Here is a 20274-nt window from a genome sequence, read left to right on the forward strand (position 1 = left end):
ACCTCCTATTTCCAATGGTATTATCCTGGCCTCATGCTTTCCGGTTCTCCGGCCAGTTAGCAGCCATTTCCAGGTGGTCAGAGAACCAAGCTCTCCCGTCTGCTTCCACGCGGAGTTTGGCTGGAAAAAGCATTGCGTATTTGAGGCCTTTGTCCCTGAGCATTCTCTTGACTCCTAGAAAGGATCTCCGCTGTTTCTGGACCATCTGAGTGAAGTCTGGGAAAAAGGTGACTTTAGCGATCTCAAGCCTGAGCGGGATACCCGTTCTGGCGCGTTGAAGTATTGCGTCTTGGTAGTTGAGGATCCTGGCTAGGATCGGGCGTGGGGGGGCCCCGTGCTTTGGGCGACCGCTTGGGACTATATGAACTCATTCAATGATGAAGATGTTACTTAGGCCCTTGGGTTTGAGATGTCGCATAATGAGATCCTCCACGAACAGATCTACTGACTCGCCTTCTGCTTTTTCGGGAACCCCTAATATACGCATGCTATTGCGTCTGATGCGCCCTTCATAATCGTCCAGTTTATTTTCTGCGAACTTTCTGAAGGGCTTAGGTTCGGTAATATCAGTCTGTGTTTGTGAAGCGTCCTCTACCAGGCTGTTAGTTTTGAGCTCCACTTGTTTGTCGTTCATTGTTTTTGTTGAGATCTGCACGAATGAGTTATGGTGTCCATTTTATGTTCAAGTAAGGGTTTTATATCGGCTATAGCGGCCATAACAACTTTCAGGGTGGGTTCTTTGCCCAGGCTCACATTTTCCCCTGCTGCTTTATGCTTAGGTGAAGGCTCCGAGATGCATTCTTTCTGGAATGCTTATTTTTCCAGTTTGTTGGATTGTACTGTTTTGAGGCCCTGTGTGGTCTCCATTTTAGTTTCCTGTGGCGCCTTACTGCTCTGTTCAGCGTGGCTCCAAATCTGGTCCGTGGTTGTGGGAATCCAGCAAAGTGTCTCAGGCAATCAGTGACTGCAGACTCAGAGTGGGTCCATCTCCACACAGTTCCCCACTTGATTGACTCTTGTCAGGGCTCCAATGACTGGAACTTAAAGCTGGGCCCCCACACGCTAGAGGGGGGTCCCACTTATATATTCCTGTGACAGTTTGGCGTTCAAGGTGCCCCCCTCGAAGTTACTATGCTGTCCCCAGCGTTCACTGTCTTGCACGGAGCAGTAGGGGGGGCGTCTCTCCCGCTGCACTGAGCTCAGGATGTTAATCTGGTCAAAATCTTGGTGTTGGGCGCACTACTCCCTTCACACCGGTCCACCGGTCCGTTGTGCTAAAATCTGCAGTTCTAGTTCCTCGCCAAGGTCCACAGTTCCGCCGAGGAGCCTCCGTCGCCTTGGTCAAATAACTGTGTGGGGGGATGGTTAGAAATGATCCACCCAGAGTCGCGCTCACAGCCCTGCCGCTGGCGTCACCATGCACACTCCGGCTCTCGGTACTCGAGGTGCCGGCTTTCCTTGAGCTGCGGGCTACGCTCTTCTGATGAGGATATTTCGGCTAAGAATGCAGCCGCAGGTCCCGTCTCTTCGGCCGCGGAGTTAGATCACTTTCCGGTTGCTAATTCTCTCCGCAGAGTACTCTTATAAGTGTCGCGGATTTGTGGGGTAGGTTGGAGGCTCCGGAGCTTTACAGAACAGCGGCCATTGCACAACACGCTGCGTAGCCACGCCCGTGATCCTGTATCATTCTTTATCGATACTGGTGCTACCCACTGTACAGTTCATTCTGTGGGGGGCACTAACCTGCCCCTCTCATTAAAAGAAGTCCAGGTTGTAGGCATTAGCAATAAACAGATTGTTAATCAAGTTACAACAGATGCTCCAGTTAAAATACGGTCAATGGCGGCTCATCATCAGTTCATATTGTGTGATTTAAGTCATGTTAATTTATATGACAGGGACTTGCTTTGCAAGATTAACTGCTTAATTTACTGCACACCAAATGGAGTTGCATTCTAAACTCTAGATGAAGATTGTTTTTTTTTTAATAAAATCTCAGGATCCGAGAGTTCAACTGTTTCCAGTTTTCACAAAAGCGACTTGCCTCTAGATTTAAGACATACTGTCAAAGAAGAGGCATAAGATTTTATAGAAAAAATATAGGATTGATAAAAAGTGCAAAACTATTCAGGATTTTGGTCAGTCCTAATGACGTTCATGTATAATTAGGCAATATAAACCTTCAAAAGAAACAGAAGGAACGAGGCCTGTCATAGAAAAAAAAATGATAGAACCAGGTATTCTACAGGAGGTGCTTGGTAGTCCTTGCAACTCTTGTATGATGGGTTTAAAAAAACCTGAGAGGTAAGTAGAGAATAGTGTGGGATCCTTGAAAAATAAACCAGATAGTGATCCTATTTTGTCCGATGATGCTGAATCCTGCAGAAAAACTGTTTCAAATTTGTGTTAATGAAGAATGGTAAAGTCATCGACTTATGCCAAGCATTTGTCTCCATTCTTCTGCATGAGGATAGTCAATATGTTTTTGCATTTCAGTTCCAAAATAAAGAATTTGGGTGTTGTTGAATTCCATAGGGTATTGGAAGTCTCAATTTTTTGTTGGATTCTGAAGAAAGATTTGGAAGGTTTGCAGGTACCTTGAAATTCAGTTTTGGTCCAACACATTGATGACCTATTAGTGGTATCAAAGTCAAAAGAAGACTGCGAACTAGATACAACTTATGAATAATCTTGCTAACAATGGACACAGGGTCTCATCTTCACTTCAAAGATGCAGTACTGTAAAAAAAGAATTGATTTATCTTGCTCATTTCATAGAAAAACGAGCAAGGAAAGAACGCATTTCTGCAATCCTAAAGATGAATACTCCAGCCACTCAGGGGAGGTGATGATGTTCTTGGGGATTGTTGGCTACTATCAGTGGATTCCAAACTTTTCGCCGACTGCCAAGCCTTTAATAAAACTGACTCATAGTGATATCAAGGATACAGTGCCATTTTATGACAAATGTATGACGGCCTGAGAATTAAGAGAACATTTGTGTAGTGTATCCGCCATCGAAGTTCTTGATTGTGGTAAGGAATATTTTCTTTTCTGCCTTGAGAAGAGTGGGTGCTTACTCTTAATATTGACTCCAAAACATGAAGGGGTGATGCAACCAGTTGCTTCTTTTTCTGCTGTGTTAGATGCAGTAGCTGTTGCTCTTCCTGGTATTTAAAGGTGGTTGCAGCTGTTTGCTCTGCAGTTGAACAAAATGAAGGGATTGTAATGGGACAGATGCTCATTGCGTTTGTTCCTCATTCAGTTTACATTTTGCTGCCCTGTACCAGAACTCCGCATCTGACAAACCGTTGTCTCACAAGGTATGTGCAAATCATGCTGCCAACTGAGAACATCTTGATCAGAAGCTGTCATTCTCTAAACCCTGCAATGCTGTTACCTGTTTCAGACAGCAATGGAGAAAATAATGATGATGATCCAGATCACAATTGTGTGACTGTTACAGAATTATGTTCCTAGCCAATACCTGGTATTACAGATGTTTCTCTTGAAATGGCTGATCTGACTGTGTTTGTAGATTGTTCTTTTCTTTGAGACCATCTTGGAGCACTAAAAGCTGCCAATGCATCGTGTACCATTTCTAAAATTATGAAAATATCATACCTGCCTAACATAGCTTCAGCACAAGTCGCAGGGTTGATTGCACTGGCAAGGACTTGTTGACTTGCAGATGAATTGACTGTGACAATTCACACAGTCAGCCAGTATATATTTGGAGTAGTATGTGATTATGGGCAGCTTTGGTTACAAAAGTATTTTATGACATCCCATGGTACTCCCATCAGGAATGGTGCCTATATTCCTGATCTTTTGGGAGTAAGACAACAACCTAAAGAAATGATTATGGCTAACTGCATGACCTATAAGGTTGGTGACAACATAGTTACCAGGGCTCGAAAAATAATACAAATTGCACTAGACCTGCAGGTCTAGTAACGTACTTCACCTAACTGAACTGCACTTTATCTCTGGCTCTGAGCAAATGTGACAAGTTAACAAGATTTAAACACATTTGTATTGCTCATTAACTTTGTGAGCAATAAAGATGCTTTTAAATATTTCTATCTTGTCACATTTGCTCTGCTTTCAGAGGCAGAGGTCAAGTGTCAGTTTGTCTTCCTACTCACCAGTAAGGGCGAGTAGGACCTAAAAATAGCTCGTCCTTATTGAATCTGAATCGCAAATGCGAGTGGGCTAGTGATTTTTTTAGCCCTGGTCACAATAGGAAATAAATATTCTGACCAAGTGGCAAAGTATTGAGCACTTGAGAAAGAAACTGTGAGATCAAATGACTAAATCATGGTGCAAGAATCAGGACAGAATGAACCCAGTACAAATACTGCAAAAAATGCAAAATATGTAAATTGTTTTGTCTCAAACCCAATACAGACCACATTAAGTGAACTGGGAGATTTCCAGGAGGAGGTACTGAAAGATGAAAGATAGAAATGGGAATTAGCTGGTTGCACAAAGAGCTTTAATAATGTTTGGGTGACTCCTCCTCACAAATGTGAACTTCAGGACTCCATGCTACATTCTATGGCCCGCTATTTGCATGGCCAAACGCATGTAGGGAGGGATTCAGTGACCAGGACATTCAGAAAGGATTTGTTCACTACAAAATTCAGGTATGTTGCAGAAGATTTGTGTCAGGGATGTGTCATTTATCAGCGGAATAATTAGGGAAAGAGAACCATTGTTATTATGAATTGTATAGAAAATCTGAGGGCCCGTTTACTAGACTTCAAGAAGGCGTCATTGAGATGCCTGTTTACAATAGGTTCAGATATGTTCTCATGATTGTCTGCTTGTTCTCTCAATAGGTGGAAGGTTATCCATCTTGGAGATGTGACTGTATGACAGTTGCCAAACTCTTGTTGAGAGAATTAATTACACCGTGGAACTTGTTCCCTTAAATTGATTTGTACAGCTCTAAGAGATTGAGCAACATTTCCACTGTAGTTATTGTCCTCTATCATCTGGCATCTTAGAGCAAATGAACAGGACCATCAAAAACAAGCTGTCCAAAGAATGTGCAACCACTAATCTGAAATGACCTGGTGCTCTTCCTATGGTTCTCATAAGCATTAGTAGTCCCCAAGTGTAAGACTGGACTCTTGCCCCTTAAAGTGTTAATGGACAGAGCCATGAGGATCACATATATTCCTTCAGCACAACATATATCAATAACTGATGATATGGTGTTAGAATATTTCAAAGGTCTGGCTGATTTGGTGAAGTCTGTCTCTGATTAGGTTCAAATTGGCAACAGAACTGACAAAATACACTCAGTGCCATCCACTGCAAGCCAGAGACTGGATCCTGGTGAAGAAGCATGTCTGTAAAAGCTCCCTTGAATTCTGTTGACAAGGTCCATATCATGTTGTGCTTGTCTCTAACACTGCTGTAAAGTGCACTGGAATTCTGCTGTGGATCCACACAGCTGACATGAGAAGCTAAAGATGGTGGATGAAGAGCTGGTGACAACAACCACTGATTTACAGAGTTAACTTCACAGCCCGGATCCAGGGGCTGAGAAGCTGGAGAAGGAAGTAGGTTAAGTTACTGATGACTACAAAGGTGAAGATCCTGGCAAAGGGTACCAGTAACCAGTTTCAATTTGAGACTTAAAAGGTAGACCTGTTGCAAAGCCACAAGCAGCAACAAAACATAGTCTCTAATCCAACTTGTTGAAAAGATCAAGCAGAAAGTTCAAGTCTTGAGAACCGCAAGGGAAAGAAAACAGTTCATAGTGAGTTGAGCTGCTGATGCTGGTCAAAGCACATGCTCATCTGTGTGTAAAGACGACTCAGCAGCAGTCACAAGTAAAAATACAAAAGTACATGGATGAGGTCACCTATCTCCAACAAGCAAGAGAATCCCGAACAGAACGTATGCTTCACTTGAATGGACTTTGCAAAGTATCCAAATGTCTGAATTTTTTGAAGTTAACAAAAGAACTGAACAAATTGGGGGGGAAAAACGTTTGTGTCTGATAAGCATTGAAGTGGGCAACTTGCACTTGTAGTATATTTTATGTGACGATCTCAGGTGGTGCGGCTATCTAATCCCTGGCTGCTTCTTTGTCTTGTTCAATGTCTGATTTTGTTTTGTTTTTGATTAGTGTTAAAAAAAGAAAAGAAAAATGATTTATTATTGTTTTGAAAAAGAAAAGTTTCCCAGAAGACTAATTTTTGAGTCCTGATTTCTTTTAATTGTGGTATACAGCAGATGCTGTGAAATTGTTGGTACGTTTTCCCCAGTAGTGTGACTAATAGAAATAATTGGCCTATTGTTGTGCCTAGTTTCTCTGGTTGGATATGTTTCCAAACAGGTTGAATCGACTACAGTACATTATGAAAGTGAACATAACACATTGACACATAGGGAAAGTTTAGTTAGTGGTTTTAAGGATAATATCCATGCGAACATTTGGGGTGAAAATTTTAACATTATAGAGGTCGAGGATTGTGTGATTTAAACTTTCCTCCCTTCTTCAGGTGAGAGTGATGCCTATCTACTGCTACCAATTTTCTCCAGGTTTTCTTGTAATGTTTCTGTTAGTATTTTTAATAAGCAAGAGTTTCTGTCGCCATAATTGTTGAATTTCAGCATTTCGCTGGAGGACCTTCCTATTTTTGAGGATACTGGGACTAGGATAACCTAGAGTAGATATTTGAGTACAGCTTTATTAAATAACCCTAACACTAAACAAACTGAGTATGTGTGTAGTTTTAAGTAAAGAAGAGTGTGAATTTGTTAAAATATATAATGAGAGGAGAGAGAAGATTTTGGGAGACTGGAAGGATGAGAAGAAAATTAGAGAACACATTAAGGCTGAGTAAAAATGTAGGTCCTCAAATTTCCATCCAAGATTGAAAATTGAACAAGAGAGAAAGGGTGAATTGTGTATGATGCGTCATTAATCCAGTCCATACTATGGATCAGACTTCAGCAAATGAATTGAAGAAACTGGGACAGTAAAAAGGGTATCTGGTATGTCTGAGAGGAGTAAATCATCTGATCTATTTTGCAATAGAAAGAGCTCTGATGAATTTGATGTAGTGCATTTCCTTGAACTGAAGCACTGAGTTCTTCATGTGCAATTCTGAAGCCTGATTTTGCGTTCATTGTGTGGACCAGGTATTGTCATGTTGCCCAAGATTACCAGTTACAAAGCAAACATGTTTCCAAATCAGAATAAATATAATAAACTGAATGACTTGACAGTTAACAGTATACAGAAGAAAGGCTTCTTTTTAGACATTTGCTACTCCCAGTCATTGTTTACTTACTTAGGAGAGACAAAAGCTGCCCTGCTATGTCACCCACATTTAATACACCAACCAGTGGCACCGTTTTAAGCCTTCAGTCAGAGGCCATGTCCCGCAACCATTATATTTCAGACCTCAGCCAATGCGCCTGTTCTCTGATTTTTAGCCCTCAGTTAGTTATTTCTATTCATTATAACCACTGCAGGTTGCCAGAATAGGTAGGTATTTTAGACTCACCTGTGTAGACATTTTCTTGTCCCTGTTTAGCTCTATCCTAGATACAGCTTTAGCTGTCTCACCAGCCTCCTATAGTTATAAATATGCATAAAAGACAAATGAATACTTGTACATAATGAAGCTTTGTGTCAGCTCCCTTAATCCACTTAGTGTTCAACTGTCATTCACATTTTCCTTTCCCCCACCGCAGCATACAGCATGGGAACAAGGTCAGCCCACTTCAGCCTTGGCTCTCTTGCACTGTGAGTGAAGGCATAATCCTGACCACATTAGCTCATCTGCCTAAAAGGAAATCCACTTTAGTGCCAGGGATGGTGGTGCAATGCACTTTTCTATATATTCTTTATGCTTTGTATGTTTTAGTCATCCTTGTTTGTTGAAATTACATCTTCTAGTGAGATTAATTAAATGTTACTCACAAAAAAGTATGCAACCTAGAGTACAGCTCCCAAAATAAACATACACTCGACTAGTACTTCTGGGAACACACGGACGAGAGATGGTAAAGATCCTCACTAAGGTGACCTTATTATTCTTTCTTGATCGTGATGCCTTCAGTAGTAATAATATATTTTTATATACGACACTGGGCCATCATCCACCCAATACTGAGAGGTGTTGCTCTCAGTATTGTACCTAATATGTGCATGCTCGTTCCCATGCTGTACATGTCCCAAGTGCAGCTTGAGCAATGATTTTTAATATTAAAATGCCCTAACTATTGACATTGTCAATGTTCGCCTCCCTTATTCTGTTATTAGTCAGCCGTTGTTTTAGAATTATTTTTTTTTTTCAGCCTTACCAGCTGTGTATACATAGGGCCTTATTACGATGTTGGGCAGACTCGCGTCCACCGGACACTCCGGCCGAACGACCCACTGGTTGGTGGTCCTGGCCACAGCATTACAATGCGACTGCACCTGATGCGGTCTCATAGTCCCATTTTTCTATGGGAGCTTGTGCTGCAGCCGAAAACCAGCCGTAGCACAAGCTCCCATAGAGAAATGGGAGAATCTGTTCATCCTCCCCTAAACGTGCGCGAGACAATGCAGGGATTAATAGGGGGGCACCATAGGTGCCGCAGGGTTAAGGGGGCTCTACTGAGGCCCCCAAAGTCACTTTCTGACTGGCATGGAAAGCCTGTTGGAAACCGCCATCATAATCCCTACGGCAGAACCGCTGTCCATAGTTATTACGGTCAGGCCTCCAACTGACATCGTAATGCAACGGTCAAAAGTGGAACCCACAATGAGTCTCTGAAAGCCTCCGACCTGCGAAATGAGTCCCATAGTGTGTATGTGTTTATATTACTACAGGATGCCTGCCATTTTTCATTAATACACTTTAGAGATGACATTAGAGCAAAGAAACAAATAATACTGAAGTGAAGAACTATGCTTTAGGCCCAAAATAGAGGGTGTTGCACACTATCAACAGCCTTTGCTAACAGATTTGGATGTACTGCTAGTTTTGTTTATATAGGCTACATATAGGTTTTGTGTACGTTCTTGTCTTGAAACGACATGCAACGCACGCAACACCCAGCGTTCAAAATCACTGTCCTTATTGCCTGATATTTTTCTTACAGATTGGTGTAGTGTGCTTGCTATTTGGAGGAGCTGTCACGAACCTTGGAAGTCCAGAGCACATAGTGAAATGGTTTCAACCACTGAAGGTAATATTTTAGGTTTTTATAAGCAGATTTCAGTATTGCTGAAGTTAATATTGGCCAGTGCTTGTTCCAGAAATATTAATGTTGCCTTTTGAATATCAGTATATGGTTCAAACATTCCTCCCATAGGCATATTCCACTGCCAGATGCTCCCAGAATTGAAGATTAATCCTTTTTATATGTCCTAATGTAGTGGTGATTTAGGACCGCATATCGAAAAGTATTATAGTTTAGCTTTCAAAAAATTGCCTCCTTGGCCGATAGTAGCTGGTGGATTAATCCCAAAATTTTTTGATTCATCACATCTGTACACTGCCAAAAAAAGGGTTTCTGTTTCCTTCTGACAAGGAAAGAAAGGAGCTTTAGGGCTCCACCTTGTGGTGGAGCCAGGTTACTGATAAGAGGCTCGAAAATTGAATTTCATTTGGTGTAGGAGCATGCTTCAGCTGCTCAAAAGCTATTTTGCCTGGACTGCTGAAAAACAATGCTCTGTACATCAAAAAGATGCTTTCCTTGCATCCCATGGACTTTAAGGCATCCATTCAGGACAATGCTCCATTTTATGCAAGTGGCGTTCACAATCTAGAAGTCATTGCTGGATCTGCTTGCAGCGTGTAATAGTGGAAATGTGAAATTGTTCTGTCTAGAAGTGAATTTATGAGTGATGCCCGTGTCACAAGTGAAAACAGATGCACAGTGAAATTATATCTGTTCCTTTGTGCCTGCTGTGTGCCTTCCCTACTACTTACCTTTTGTCCTGTCCCAGCAATGTCTGTTCTCCGGTCCTACAATGCAGTAGCGTGACCAATTACAAAAACACATGGACTTAAGAGACACATCTTCTGTATTACGCCTGCAAAGGCCACTATGTAGTGCCCTTGAGTGCTGTCTGTGTCCCTACCTACCATTTCTCCTTTATTGTCCCATCCAGGAGTTTTACTAATGACAGAATGTATATGCATATTAAATATTACAAAATGATAGGTAAAATCGTACCTAAGGTTTATATATAAATGATAATGCCATAGTCCATTGTTATGTGTATATATATAAATATATATATATATATATATATATATATATATATATATATATATATATATATATATATATATATTCACTGAAAAAAAACATAGGTTATAGACCATATATAGTTAGGAATTAGCATTTACAAAACCTTATTTTACTCACACAAAACCATTGAAATTCGCATATATAGTTAGTTGCACTAACTATATATCGCGCACCCGCAATCCACTGCTGATCATGTCACATATTACATCATTCATGACATGGTCAGTGACATCACTGATGACATCACTGATGACATCTCAAATGACATCACTGATGACATCACTGATGACATCTCAAATGACATCACTGATGACATCACTGATGACATCTCAAATGACATCACTGATGACATCACTGATGACATCTCAAATGACATCACTGATGACATCACTGATGACATCTCAAATGACATCACTGATGACATCACTGATGACATCTCAAATGACATTACTGATCACATCACTGATGACATCATTCATGTGATAATACGATGAACCTCTTCAGACTCTAATATAACCTTAGATACACTCAGTGTAAACAGACACTCACAGACTGTCACTCATCCATGGAGTTACTCACACACCTAGTCAGTCATGCAAATAATCAATCACACCTCCATTTCCTCAACTATACAGTTATACACACCTTACTTATTCAAACATATACTAACACATATTTACTCTCTTATACAATCCCTGATACAAGTTCACAATGATCCATACAGCCACTCACACATTCACTGGCTCTTATGCACAGTTATTTATATATGTCAACTCTCACATGTACTGTGTTTTACATATGTACTTACTTTGACATGTAGCACTGAGATATCTATTCACTCACCAATACACTCATGCACACAGTCAACCGCCCATACAGCTGTTTCCACATGCACTTTTGAACCCATACATCTAGTGAATCAACTGCTCACACATCTATGCACAGAGTCATACACCTCCCAGCCACCCACACACACACTCAGTCTCCCATACAAATACTTGGGCAACCAATCAATAACCCATATAGTTACTCATATAGCTACTGATCAACACATGCAGCAGTTTACAGAACAACAGACATAATGATGCACAAATTAAGACAGTTTAGTCACTAACCCATGCACTCAGTGAGACACATTTAATCACTCACTCATACAGTCAGTCATGCACCTACTAAATCCTTCATCCAGACACTTACCATATTTTCTGGCGTATAAGACGACTGGGCGTATAAGACGACCCCCTACTTTTCTTTTTAAAATGTAGAGTTTGGGCTATATTCACTTGCTTATTAAATGACACCGGCGTATAAGACGACCCCCAACTTTTGAAAAGATGTTCAAGGGTTAAAAAGTCGTCTTATACGCCAGAAAATACGGTATACATCCACTCATTCTTCAATATGTAAGACATATTTTAACTTTACAGAAACATACAGTCACTGGATGTTGTCATCAGTGATGTCATCAGTGATGTCATTTGAGATGTCATCAGTGATGTCATCAGTGATGTCACTGACCATGTCATGAATGATGTAATATGTGACATGATCAGCAGTGGATTGCGGGTACGCGATATATAGTTAGTGCAACTAACTATATATGCGAATTTCAATGGTTTTGTGTGGGTAAAATAAGGTTTTATAAATGCTAATTCCTAACTATATATGGTCTATAACCTATGGTTTTTTCAGTGAAATTTCAAGGTTTTGTAAATGCTAATTCCTAACTATATATGGTCTATAACCTATGGTTTTTTCAGTGAATTTCAATGGTTTTTTAATAGCAAATATCAAAAGCTGTAAAATGTATTCTTCTTTTAAAGAAAAAATATATTTTATATGTATTTAATATAATTTGTTTATGTATATAAATTTTTTGAGGGAACGAATTTATCAACTATCATGCTGAAGAAGAGTGTGGGGAAAAAAAACCAAAGAGTAGTACTAAGAGGAAAGAACAATCAGTTCAAAAATACAATTGCTTTAAAGCATGAAGTGCTTTTCCACACATTTACATTTAAATAACCCATATTAGAACATACAAAATATCTACAGAGGAGACGGTGTACATTGAATTTTAGACTCTTCATTGGTACCTACATGTTGGTACTTACATCACCCACACAACACAACAACCGGGACGCTGTCACAGATCTATATATTTTTTTGAACGTTAATTTCTCAAAATCCACTGGAGCACATATCTTGAGACCTAGCAAAGGCACATCGGGCAAACAGTCTCTACAATTTTGCCAAGTTTCATAGAAATCCATTCAGCCGTTCGAGCTAAAAGTGAGTCCAACCGCCCTATGGAAAACTCAATGTTAAAAACACGTTTTGGGACCCCCCTTTTTTCTCGGCCCCCGCTTGACGAAACCCCCCCCCCCCAAACTTTCAGGGGACGCTCAGAAACAAAATGTGCCATTTTCCTGAAAATTTCAGCCAATTCCGTCCATCAACGCCAAAGTTATTCAACATAGAATTTTCAGAAATCCCTATTCAAAAAAATCCTAACTATATATAACTACTGGCGACCGCCAGTAGGTAATATATATATATATATATATATATATATATATATATATATATATATATATATATATATATATATATATATATATATATATATATATATATATATATATATAACATTTCTATGGCAAAATGAAACCCCTCATTTTGTTCCTTTTCAAATTAAATGTATTAAGTGTTACCACTTTATTCCAATCAAGATGACTTCAGGTGTGCCATTCTTTTGTCATAAGTAAGACTGTTAGCGTTCTAGTTGTTCTTTAGAACACTCTGGGACATTCTGTCATTGGGCTATAGTTGGGCTACATCTGGCTGATATTTGGGCTACATTTGTTTTTTTTTGTCTCTGGTGGCCATCTTTGGGCTACATTGGGCTACATTTGGGCTCTAACATATATATAGCCCAATGTAGCCCAATATATATTTTTCAAAGTTAATTTTCGTAAAAACCACTGGAGCATATATCTTGAGACATAGCAAAGGCACATCGGGCTACCAGTCCCTACAATTTTGCCAAGTTTTGTGGAAATCCATTCAGCCGTTCGAGCTAAAAGTGAGTCCAACCGCCCTAAGGAAAACTCAATGTTAAAAACACGTTTTGGGACCCCCCTTTTTTCTCGGCCCCCGCTTGACGAAACCCCCCCCCAAACTTTCAGGGGACGCTCAGAAACAAAATGTGACATTTTCCTGAAAATTTCAGCCAATTCCGTCCATCAACGCCAAAGTTATTCAACATAGAATTTTCAGAAATCCCTATTCAAAAAAATCCTAACTATATATACCTACTGGCGACTGCCAGTAGGTTATATATATATATATATATATATATATATATATATATATATATATATATATATATATATATACACTAAATCTCCAATACTATTTATTCAATTGTTATTCTATAGTGATTTTGAAAGTTGTACAGATAGACTCCATAAAGAACAGGTTATTTATTTTATGTGTAACATTGTTTTTATTATTTTACAAAATTTAGTTCCAGCGGCGGCTGGCTCCTGTGTTATGGTGGAGGAGCGTCACCCACCCCCGCTGAGAGCCAGCAGAGGGAAAGGTGAAAAATAAAATGATAATAAAACCATTTTATTATTACTTTATTTTTTGTTCGGCGCTAGAGCCAGTAGAGTCTGGGGCGGGCCATGATGACACCAGGGGGAGGAGGAGTAGGGCACACCTAAGTGTGCACGTCAGTTTGCCCGGCTGTCGAAGCACAACCAAACCTACATGTGCACTTAGATTTCTCCACCCAGCTGTGCTGCACAGCTGGGTGGAGAAGAGGCACAGGCTCCCCAGGCCCCGAGTGAGCGTAAAATTAGCCGGCTCAGGCCAGTCAAGGTGCTGTTCTCATGCCGGTACATAGTATTACCAGACAGAGAGCAGTGTCTTGATTGGCATCTGGGAGCCTGCGCAGTGTGCACCAGGCCGTAGGGACCATGTCAGAAGAACAGCGGCCGGCAGGGGCAAGTAAGTAGTTTTTTAATTTTTTATTTTTTGTATTTACCCCCTTCCCCCCTGCATCCCCATCACTCCAGCCCCTCCACTTGTAATTGATAGCAGCCGCCACTGCTTAGCGCACTTGAACCGCATATCAGACCCGGCAAAGGCAGTATCCCCACAGTATGTGCCAAAATCTGCATTGACCCAGAGCTGTACATCGAGTTTGTTTTCACCTAGACCCCCTCTCTCCCCTTTGGCCAGGATCGATAAACAAAGAAGGAAACTGAGGCTAAATGGGGCGTAAGATCCCATGGCCCTCTCCTTGGTTCAGGAAGATAAAAGTGTTCATTCCAGGGTCCTCAATTTCCGGTGTACTTGAACAAGACCAGGTTGTTTTGTGAAGTTATTGAGGGTCAGCCAACACTTGTTTCGCCCTATAGTAGCAAGTAAGCCTAGGGGCTGGCCATGTCTCCTGGGTGCCCCCAGGATATATGTGTGTTGGAGTACATAAATGGCTATAAGTGAGAGTGTCGGATTATGAGAGTGGCTGTATGGATGAGTGTGTGCTTGTATCAGTGATTGTATAAGAGCGTAAGCATGTGCTAGTATTTGTATGAGTAATTGAGCTGGTGTGTGTATAACTGTATAGGTGAGTAAATGGCAGTGTGATTAATTATTTGCTTGACTGACTAGGTGTGTGAGTACCTCTATGGATGAGTGGTGGTGTGTGTGTCTATATAGGTGTATGAGTGCATATGATAGTCCTGTACTGAGTGACCATAAGTATGAGTGACTGTACGGGTGAGTGAGTGGATGTGTTTGTAAACCTAAGAATCAGTGAGTATGTATGTAGTTATTGTGTTGGAGTGTCTATGGTTTTGAGAATGGGCTGCAATTTAGAGTGGGTGTATCAAATGTTATATTAGGGTGTGAGAAGATGCATCAAATTATCACATGGATGATGTCATCAGTGATGTCATTTGAGATGTCATCAGGGATGTCACTGACCATGCCATGAGTGATGTAATATGTGATGTCATCAGCAGTGCATTGCGGGGGCACGAGTTATAGTTAGCTGAACTAACTATAACCGGAGAATTTCCATGGTTTTGTACGAGTGAAATTTCCAACTAACTATACCTTTCCCTAAAACCTATGTTTTTTTCAGTGAATTGCTAAGGTTTTTTGAGGGCTAATTTCTAACTATAACGTGTCTGAAAGCTATGGTTTTTTCAGTGAATTTCAAAGGTTTTTTAAATGCTAATTTCTAACTATAACATGCCCGAAACCTATGGTTTTTTCAGTGAATTTAAAAGGTTTTTCAAATGCTAGTTTCTAACTATGCCTACAGAGGTAGGACATGTGAAGAAAGAAGAAAAAAATACACAGAAAGAAGCAACAGAAGTCCATAAAGACGAAGAAAAGTGCAGGAAGAAGCAAGACGTGCAGCAAGAATCAACAGAGGAGCAGAAAGAGGCCTTGTTGCAAAATCATCCTGTGCCCACAACTTTTTCAGACGGGTACTGGTGGTAACTGACTCTGACTAACCAGGCCTAAAGCCAGTGCAATGCTAAAAGACACTTAGAATACAGTGAAAACACCTACATTCACTAGGGAACACTATGCATTGGGGTACCCCTGTGATTAGCATGACCTCCTCTGTAAGGCCTTAGTACATATTAGGGCAGGGGGATTATAACTACCTCTTAAAACGCGCTACGGGGCGCGTTTGCACAGTGGTGAAGGGAGGGGGGCCTGAATGTGACGTGTGCAAACACTCCCTGTGGCCGTTTTAAGTAGAGAGATTAAGTCCCCTTGAATCCTGACGGTCCCTGGGATTCAACTAGCCAACCAGGTACCTTCAGTAAGTGCCACAGAGCTGCGTTGCAGAGAGGTGTAAAAAGGGGCGTGGCCTGGACCACCTCTCGGCAACGCAGGTCTGTGGTGCTTACTGTAGGTACCTGGTGGCCTAGTTGGCCCCCAGGGGCCCTCAGGCTTGAAGGGGAATTAATTCCCCAACTTAAAATGCGCCACAGGGCGTGTTTCCGCCCCCTCCCTTCACCACTGTGCAAACGCGCCCCATGGTGCGTTTTAAGTTGGGGGATTAAGTCCCTTGAATCCTGAGGGTCCCTGGGGTCCATCTAGCCCACGAGGTACCTCCAGTAAGCGTCACAGAGCTGCTTTGCAGAGAGGTGTAAAAAGGGGCATGGCCTGGACCACCACTCTGCAACGGAGGCCTGTGGCGCTTATTTGAGGTACCTGGCGGGCTAGTTGGCCCCCAGGGGCCCTCAGGATTGAAGGGGAATTAATTCCCCAACTTAAAATGCGCCACAGGGCGTGTTTGCACACGTCACCTTAGTCCACGCCCCCTCAAAGGATTTAGGGTCACTTCACATTACTCTTTGCTAGTGCCCTCTCATGACAGGGTTAGAGGTATCGGTGCTTATGGTGAGTTAAGAGCTTATGTCTCAACCTGGCCTTGATTACAACTAAGTACGCTGTGGTAAAAAAGAGCAATCTATACATGACTTTTGTTGACTTAAGTTCAGCATTCAATTGCCTCAACCACAGCGTACTTTGGAGCACCCTTATAGAGCTAGGAATTGATTTAAACATACTTGAATTCATAAAGGAATTATATCGAGGGGCGGGGGCAATGGTCCGATATGGAAAAAACGGAAAATGCACTAAGAAATTCCCTATAAAAAAAGGTGTCCGCCAGGGCTGCATCCTTGCCCCGTTTCTTTTTAATTTATACATAAATGGAGTGGCAGATTATCTGGCTAAATTGGAAGTAGATTACCCCAAAATTAATTGCATGGCAGTACCAATATTACTTTATGCAGACGATGCTGTCATAATGTCAAGAACACAACTAGGTCTGCAGAAAGCACTGACTGGCTTTTCCTCATTTATGGGTTCTAGAGGACTTAGCATAAATGTGGGAAAAACCTTTACCATGTGTTCCACGTTAAAAAATAAAGTAGTCTGCAATACTTTTTTAAATCAATCAAAGATAAGCTTGACAAAGACCTTTACCTATTTGGGTATTGTTTTTAATAGTTGGGGATCATGGAACACAGCCATCAACGCACGCAATTTGGCCTTTTGTCGCGAAATAGGCGCTTTGAAGAAATTTGCTAAAAAATTGGGCGGTAAGCCGGTCCAGATCCTGCTCAATATCTACGCAGCGAAATGCGTTTCTACTGCGACCTATGGCGCAGGAATCTGGGGCATGGCGGACTGTCGAGAGATCCAAATTAGTGAGAATGCTTTTTTGAGATACTTATTAGCAGTACCTAGATCTATCTCTACTACCATCTGCCACAACGAACTTGCTCGGGTCCATATCACTGACGTAATTAAGATAAGTCCAATATTGCTTTGGCATAAGATATGGACCTCTAGTGAAACAGACTTTAGCAAGGATGTTATTAGAGACTGTATGGGTCTAGCCACCACAAGAAATATACCGTGGCTTTCTTATGTTAGTAAATTTCTAAACTCTATAGGCCACGCTGAACTGTTTGAATATCCTACTTCATGTTTTTTAATTACGAAAAAGGCCCTCAAACAATGTTGCCTAGGTTTGTTGGAAGATAGGCGCTCTTATTTAGAGGGAAACAAGCCAACTATTTCCCATCAACACCTCCTGTTGTGCGGAGCAGGTATTCAACTATACCTATCACCATTATACTCCGCCTATACAAGATTATTATTAACAAGGATGAGGACTGACTGCTTCTTCAGACTGATAACATTCCCCACTGTAAATGATTGGTCTGCCAAATTGATTAATTGCCCATGTGACGATACCTCAAATCAATCAAATATCCATTGCATTTTATTCTGTAAATATTACGAATGGGGAAGAAAGAGGTATTTGATTCCGCTGCTAAAATTATGGGGCCTTAGGCAATGCAGACCAGCCTTGATTAAATTATATATGTTAAAAGATGAAGTCACTGTGACAGCAGTAGCTAAGTTTCTGAAGTATGCAGTAAAATGTAGAGCGTCGATGGACTGAATACTTCCTATCAACTATTTTTTATATATTATTTTCTGGAAAGATTTTATAACTGGTTCTTATTAATTATACAAATTTTAACCTCATGTATAACGTACTAAATGTATGGAAATGTTTTTACAAATTGTATTTAAATGTGCTTTTATGGTTTTTTTATCTTCAAAAATCGAATAAAGCTATCTTTGAATTGAATTGAAAGAGCTTATGGTTGCCTCAGAATTGTCAGTTGATTTAAGAATAAGATACATAGATCAATATTCAATTCAGCATTGTGGAAGGATTTGAAAATAGCCGGAAAGGATTTGTATGTAGAATTAGACATTGACTCAAAAGTCTCAGTGAGGTGAGTTGGTATGGGAGAAGTACTACATCTTTCCCAAAAAGTGTAATGTGAAGTGACCCTAAATCCTTTGGTGCAACCAACTTGACATAAGCATGCTAAGGTTGAATTCCAGCCTGCCAGGCCCCTCTTTCATTGCCCCTGTTCATCAATATCTGTATCTTATACTGCCACTCGTGAATGAAATCGGTGCTGAAGGGAAGAAAGGTTACATTATATTGCTATTCTCTACCACAAGTAAATAGGCTGATCTGTTCCTGTTGTAGTTGCTAGGCTCAGACTCACAAATGGGGTACCATTTTTATCAGAATGGAAACGCTGTGTTATAGGAATTTTTTAGATCCCCACAGAGATGTGAGCTAGAAAATGTACAATTTTAGCCAAACTTTGATGTTTGCATTGCATTGCGAGTAAGGTAAGTTAGTGGCAGTCATACAATTCATATCACTTTGGTCTCCCCTGTATGTGTAGTTTTCAGAAATGTCTGGGTTTAGAAGTTCTCTTAGGAGGCAGCTGATCCTGGTCTCAAATTCAACAGGTACCAACATCACCAATAAGCGGTCATTGTTCACGCATTTTGGAGCCTTTCCAGTAGCGACACTAGGACCATCCACACAAACGAGAACCACTTTTAGCTGGAGAAGTGTGGGAACGCAGGATGGTAGACATTTTGTGGATCCCCACAGATTCCAATATCTTCATTTACAGAAATGTGAGGAGAAAGCTGGATTTTAGTCAAAGTGTGAGATTTGACTGGTATTGTGTGTCTAGTTATCAGAAATGTCTAGGTTTGGTAGGTTTCCGATAGTGGTGATTTAGCTCCGGGTCCAAATTCTACAGCTACATAGATTGTCAAATGGGTAGTATTTAATGCCATAAATATGATGTCAAGATTGTGGTTTTCTAACCGACGTGTATCCAACCTACCACCATCGGTGCTCCACGACGAAGGACTATTGTCCGAAATGCATTGGAGCAATATGTGGAGTAATATGTAAAAAGAGTGGAACATATCATTGCCACGAATATGTGAATTAACATTATCCAGACTGAATACCATGGAATAAACACGTTTTATTGATCATGAACACAATCATGTTTTTTGAATGGTGAAGGCAAGAATCGCCCAACAGTGTGCCCCAAGGGATGCCATCAGTTCTCTGATCGCACTTTATATTTTCATAAATATGATGTCTCCATGCTGCATTTTGAGGCAATTTGTTTTGCGGGTACTAGACCCAGCCAAACAAATGGGCTACCGTTTTTATCAGAAGTGTTGAAACGCGTAATAGGAGAAAATATATTATTGCCGATCTGCTAGCTCCCCATTTTTGGCTTCCAAATGTTAGTTAGTGTGCGAGAAAGAAGAATTTTTGATAAGGCCCCTCTGAATCACATGATAGTGTGGGTAATCCTAGATTCAGAAATGTGCAAATATCCATCATTCCTAAATGCAGTGTCTTATGCACATTTAAGAAATATGCAGGTTTACTTCATACCTATTTCCACTATGGTAGATTTTGCCAACTGATTTGCTGCATGGTCAGTACACAATGAAAAATAAGTGTAATTTGCAGCTCAGTTGTTGGCTAATGGTATTGCGTGTTTTTGGGCCACCAACAAACACTGTATATTCCTGCAA

At 40.8% G+C, this 20274-nt stretch overlaps 1 protein-coding gene across 1 annotated transcript in view; it reads left to right on the plus strand.

Annotated features, from left to right (window-relative positions):
- Nucleotides 1-20274, plus strand: part of ACOXL (acyl-CoA oxidase like) — a 969051-nt gene that overhangs the window by 384291 nt on the left and 564486 nt on the right. Inside the window, exon 4 of the mRNA XM_078648763.1 lies at nt 9121-9207. Coding sequence (XP_078504889.1) covers nt 9121-9207 — 87 coding nt within the window. The remainder of the gene's footprint in view (nt 1-9120; nt 9208-20274) is intronic.

The sequence above is a fragment of the Lissotriton helveticus genome, chromosome 6 (assembly GCF_964261635.1).
Source record: "Lissotriton helveticus chromosome 6, aLisHel1.1, whole genome shotgun sequence".
NCBI lineage: Eukaryota > Metazoa > Chordata > Amphibia > Caudata > Salamandridae > Lissotriton > Lissotriton helveticus.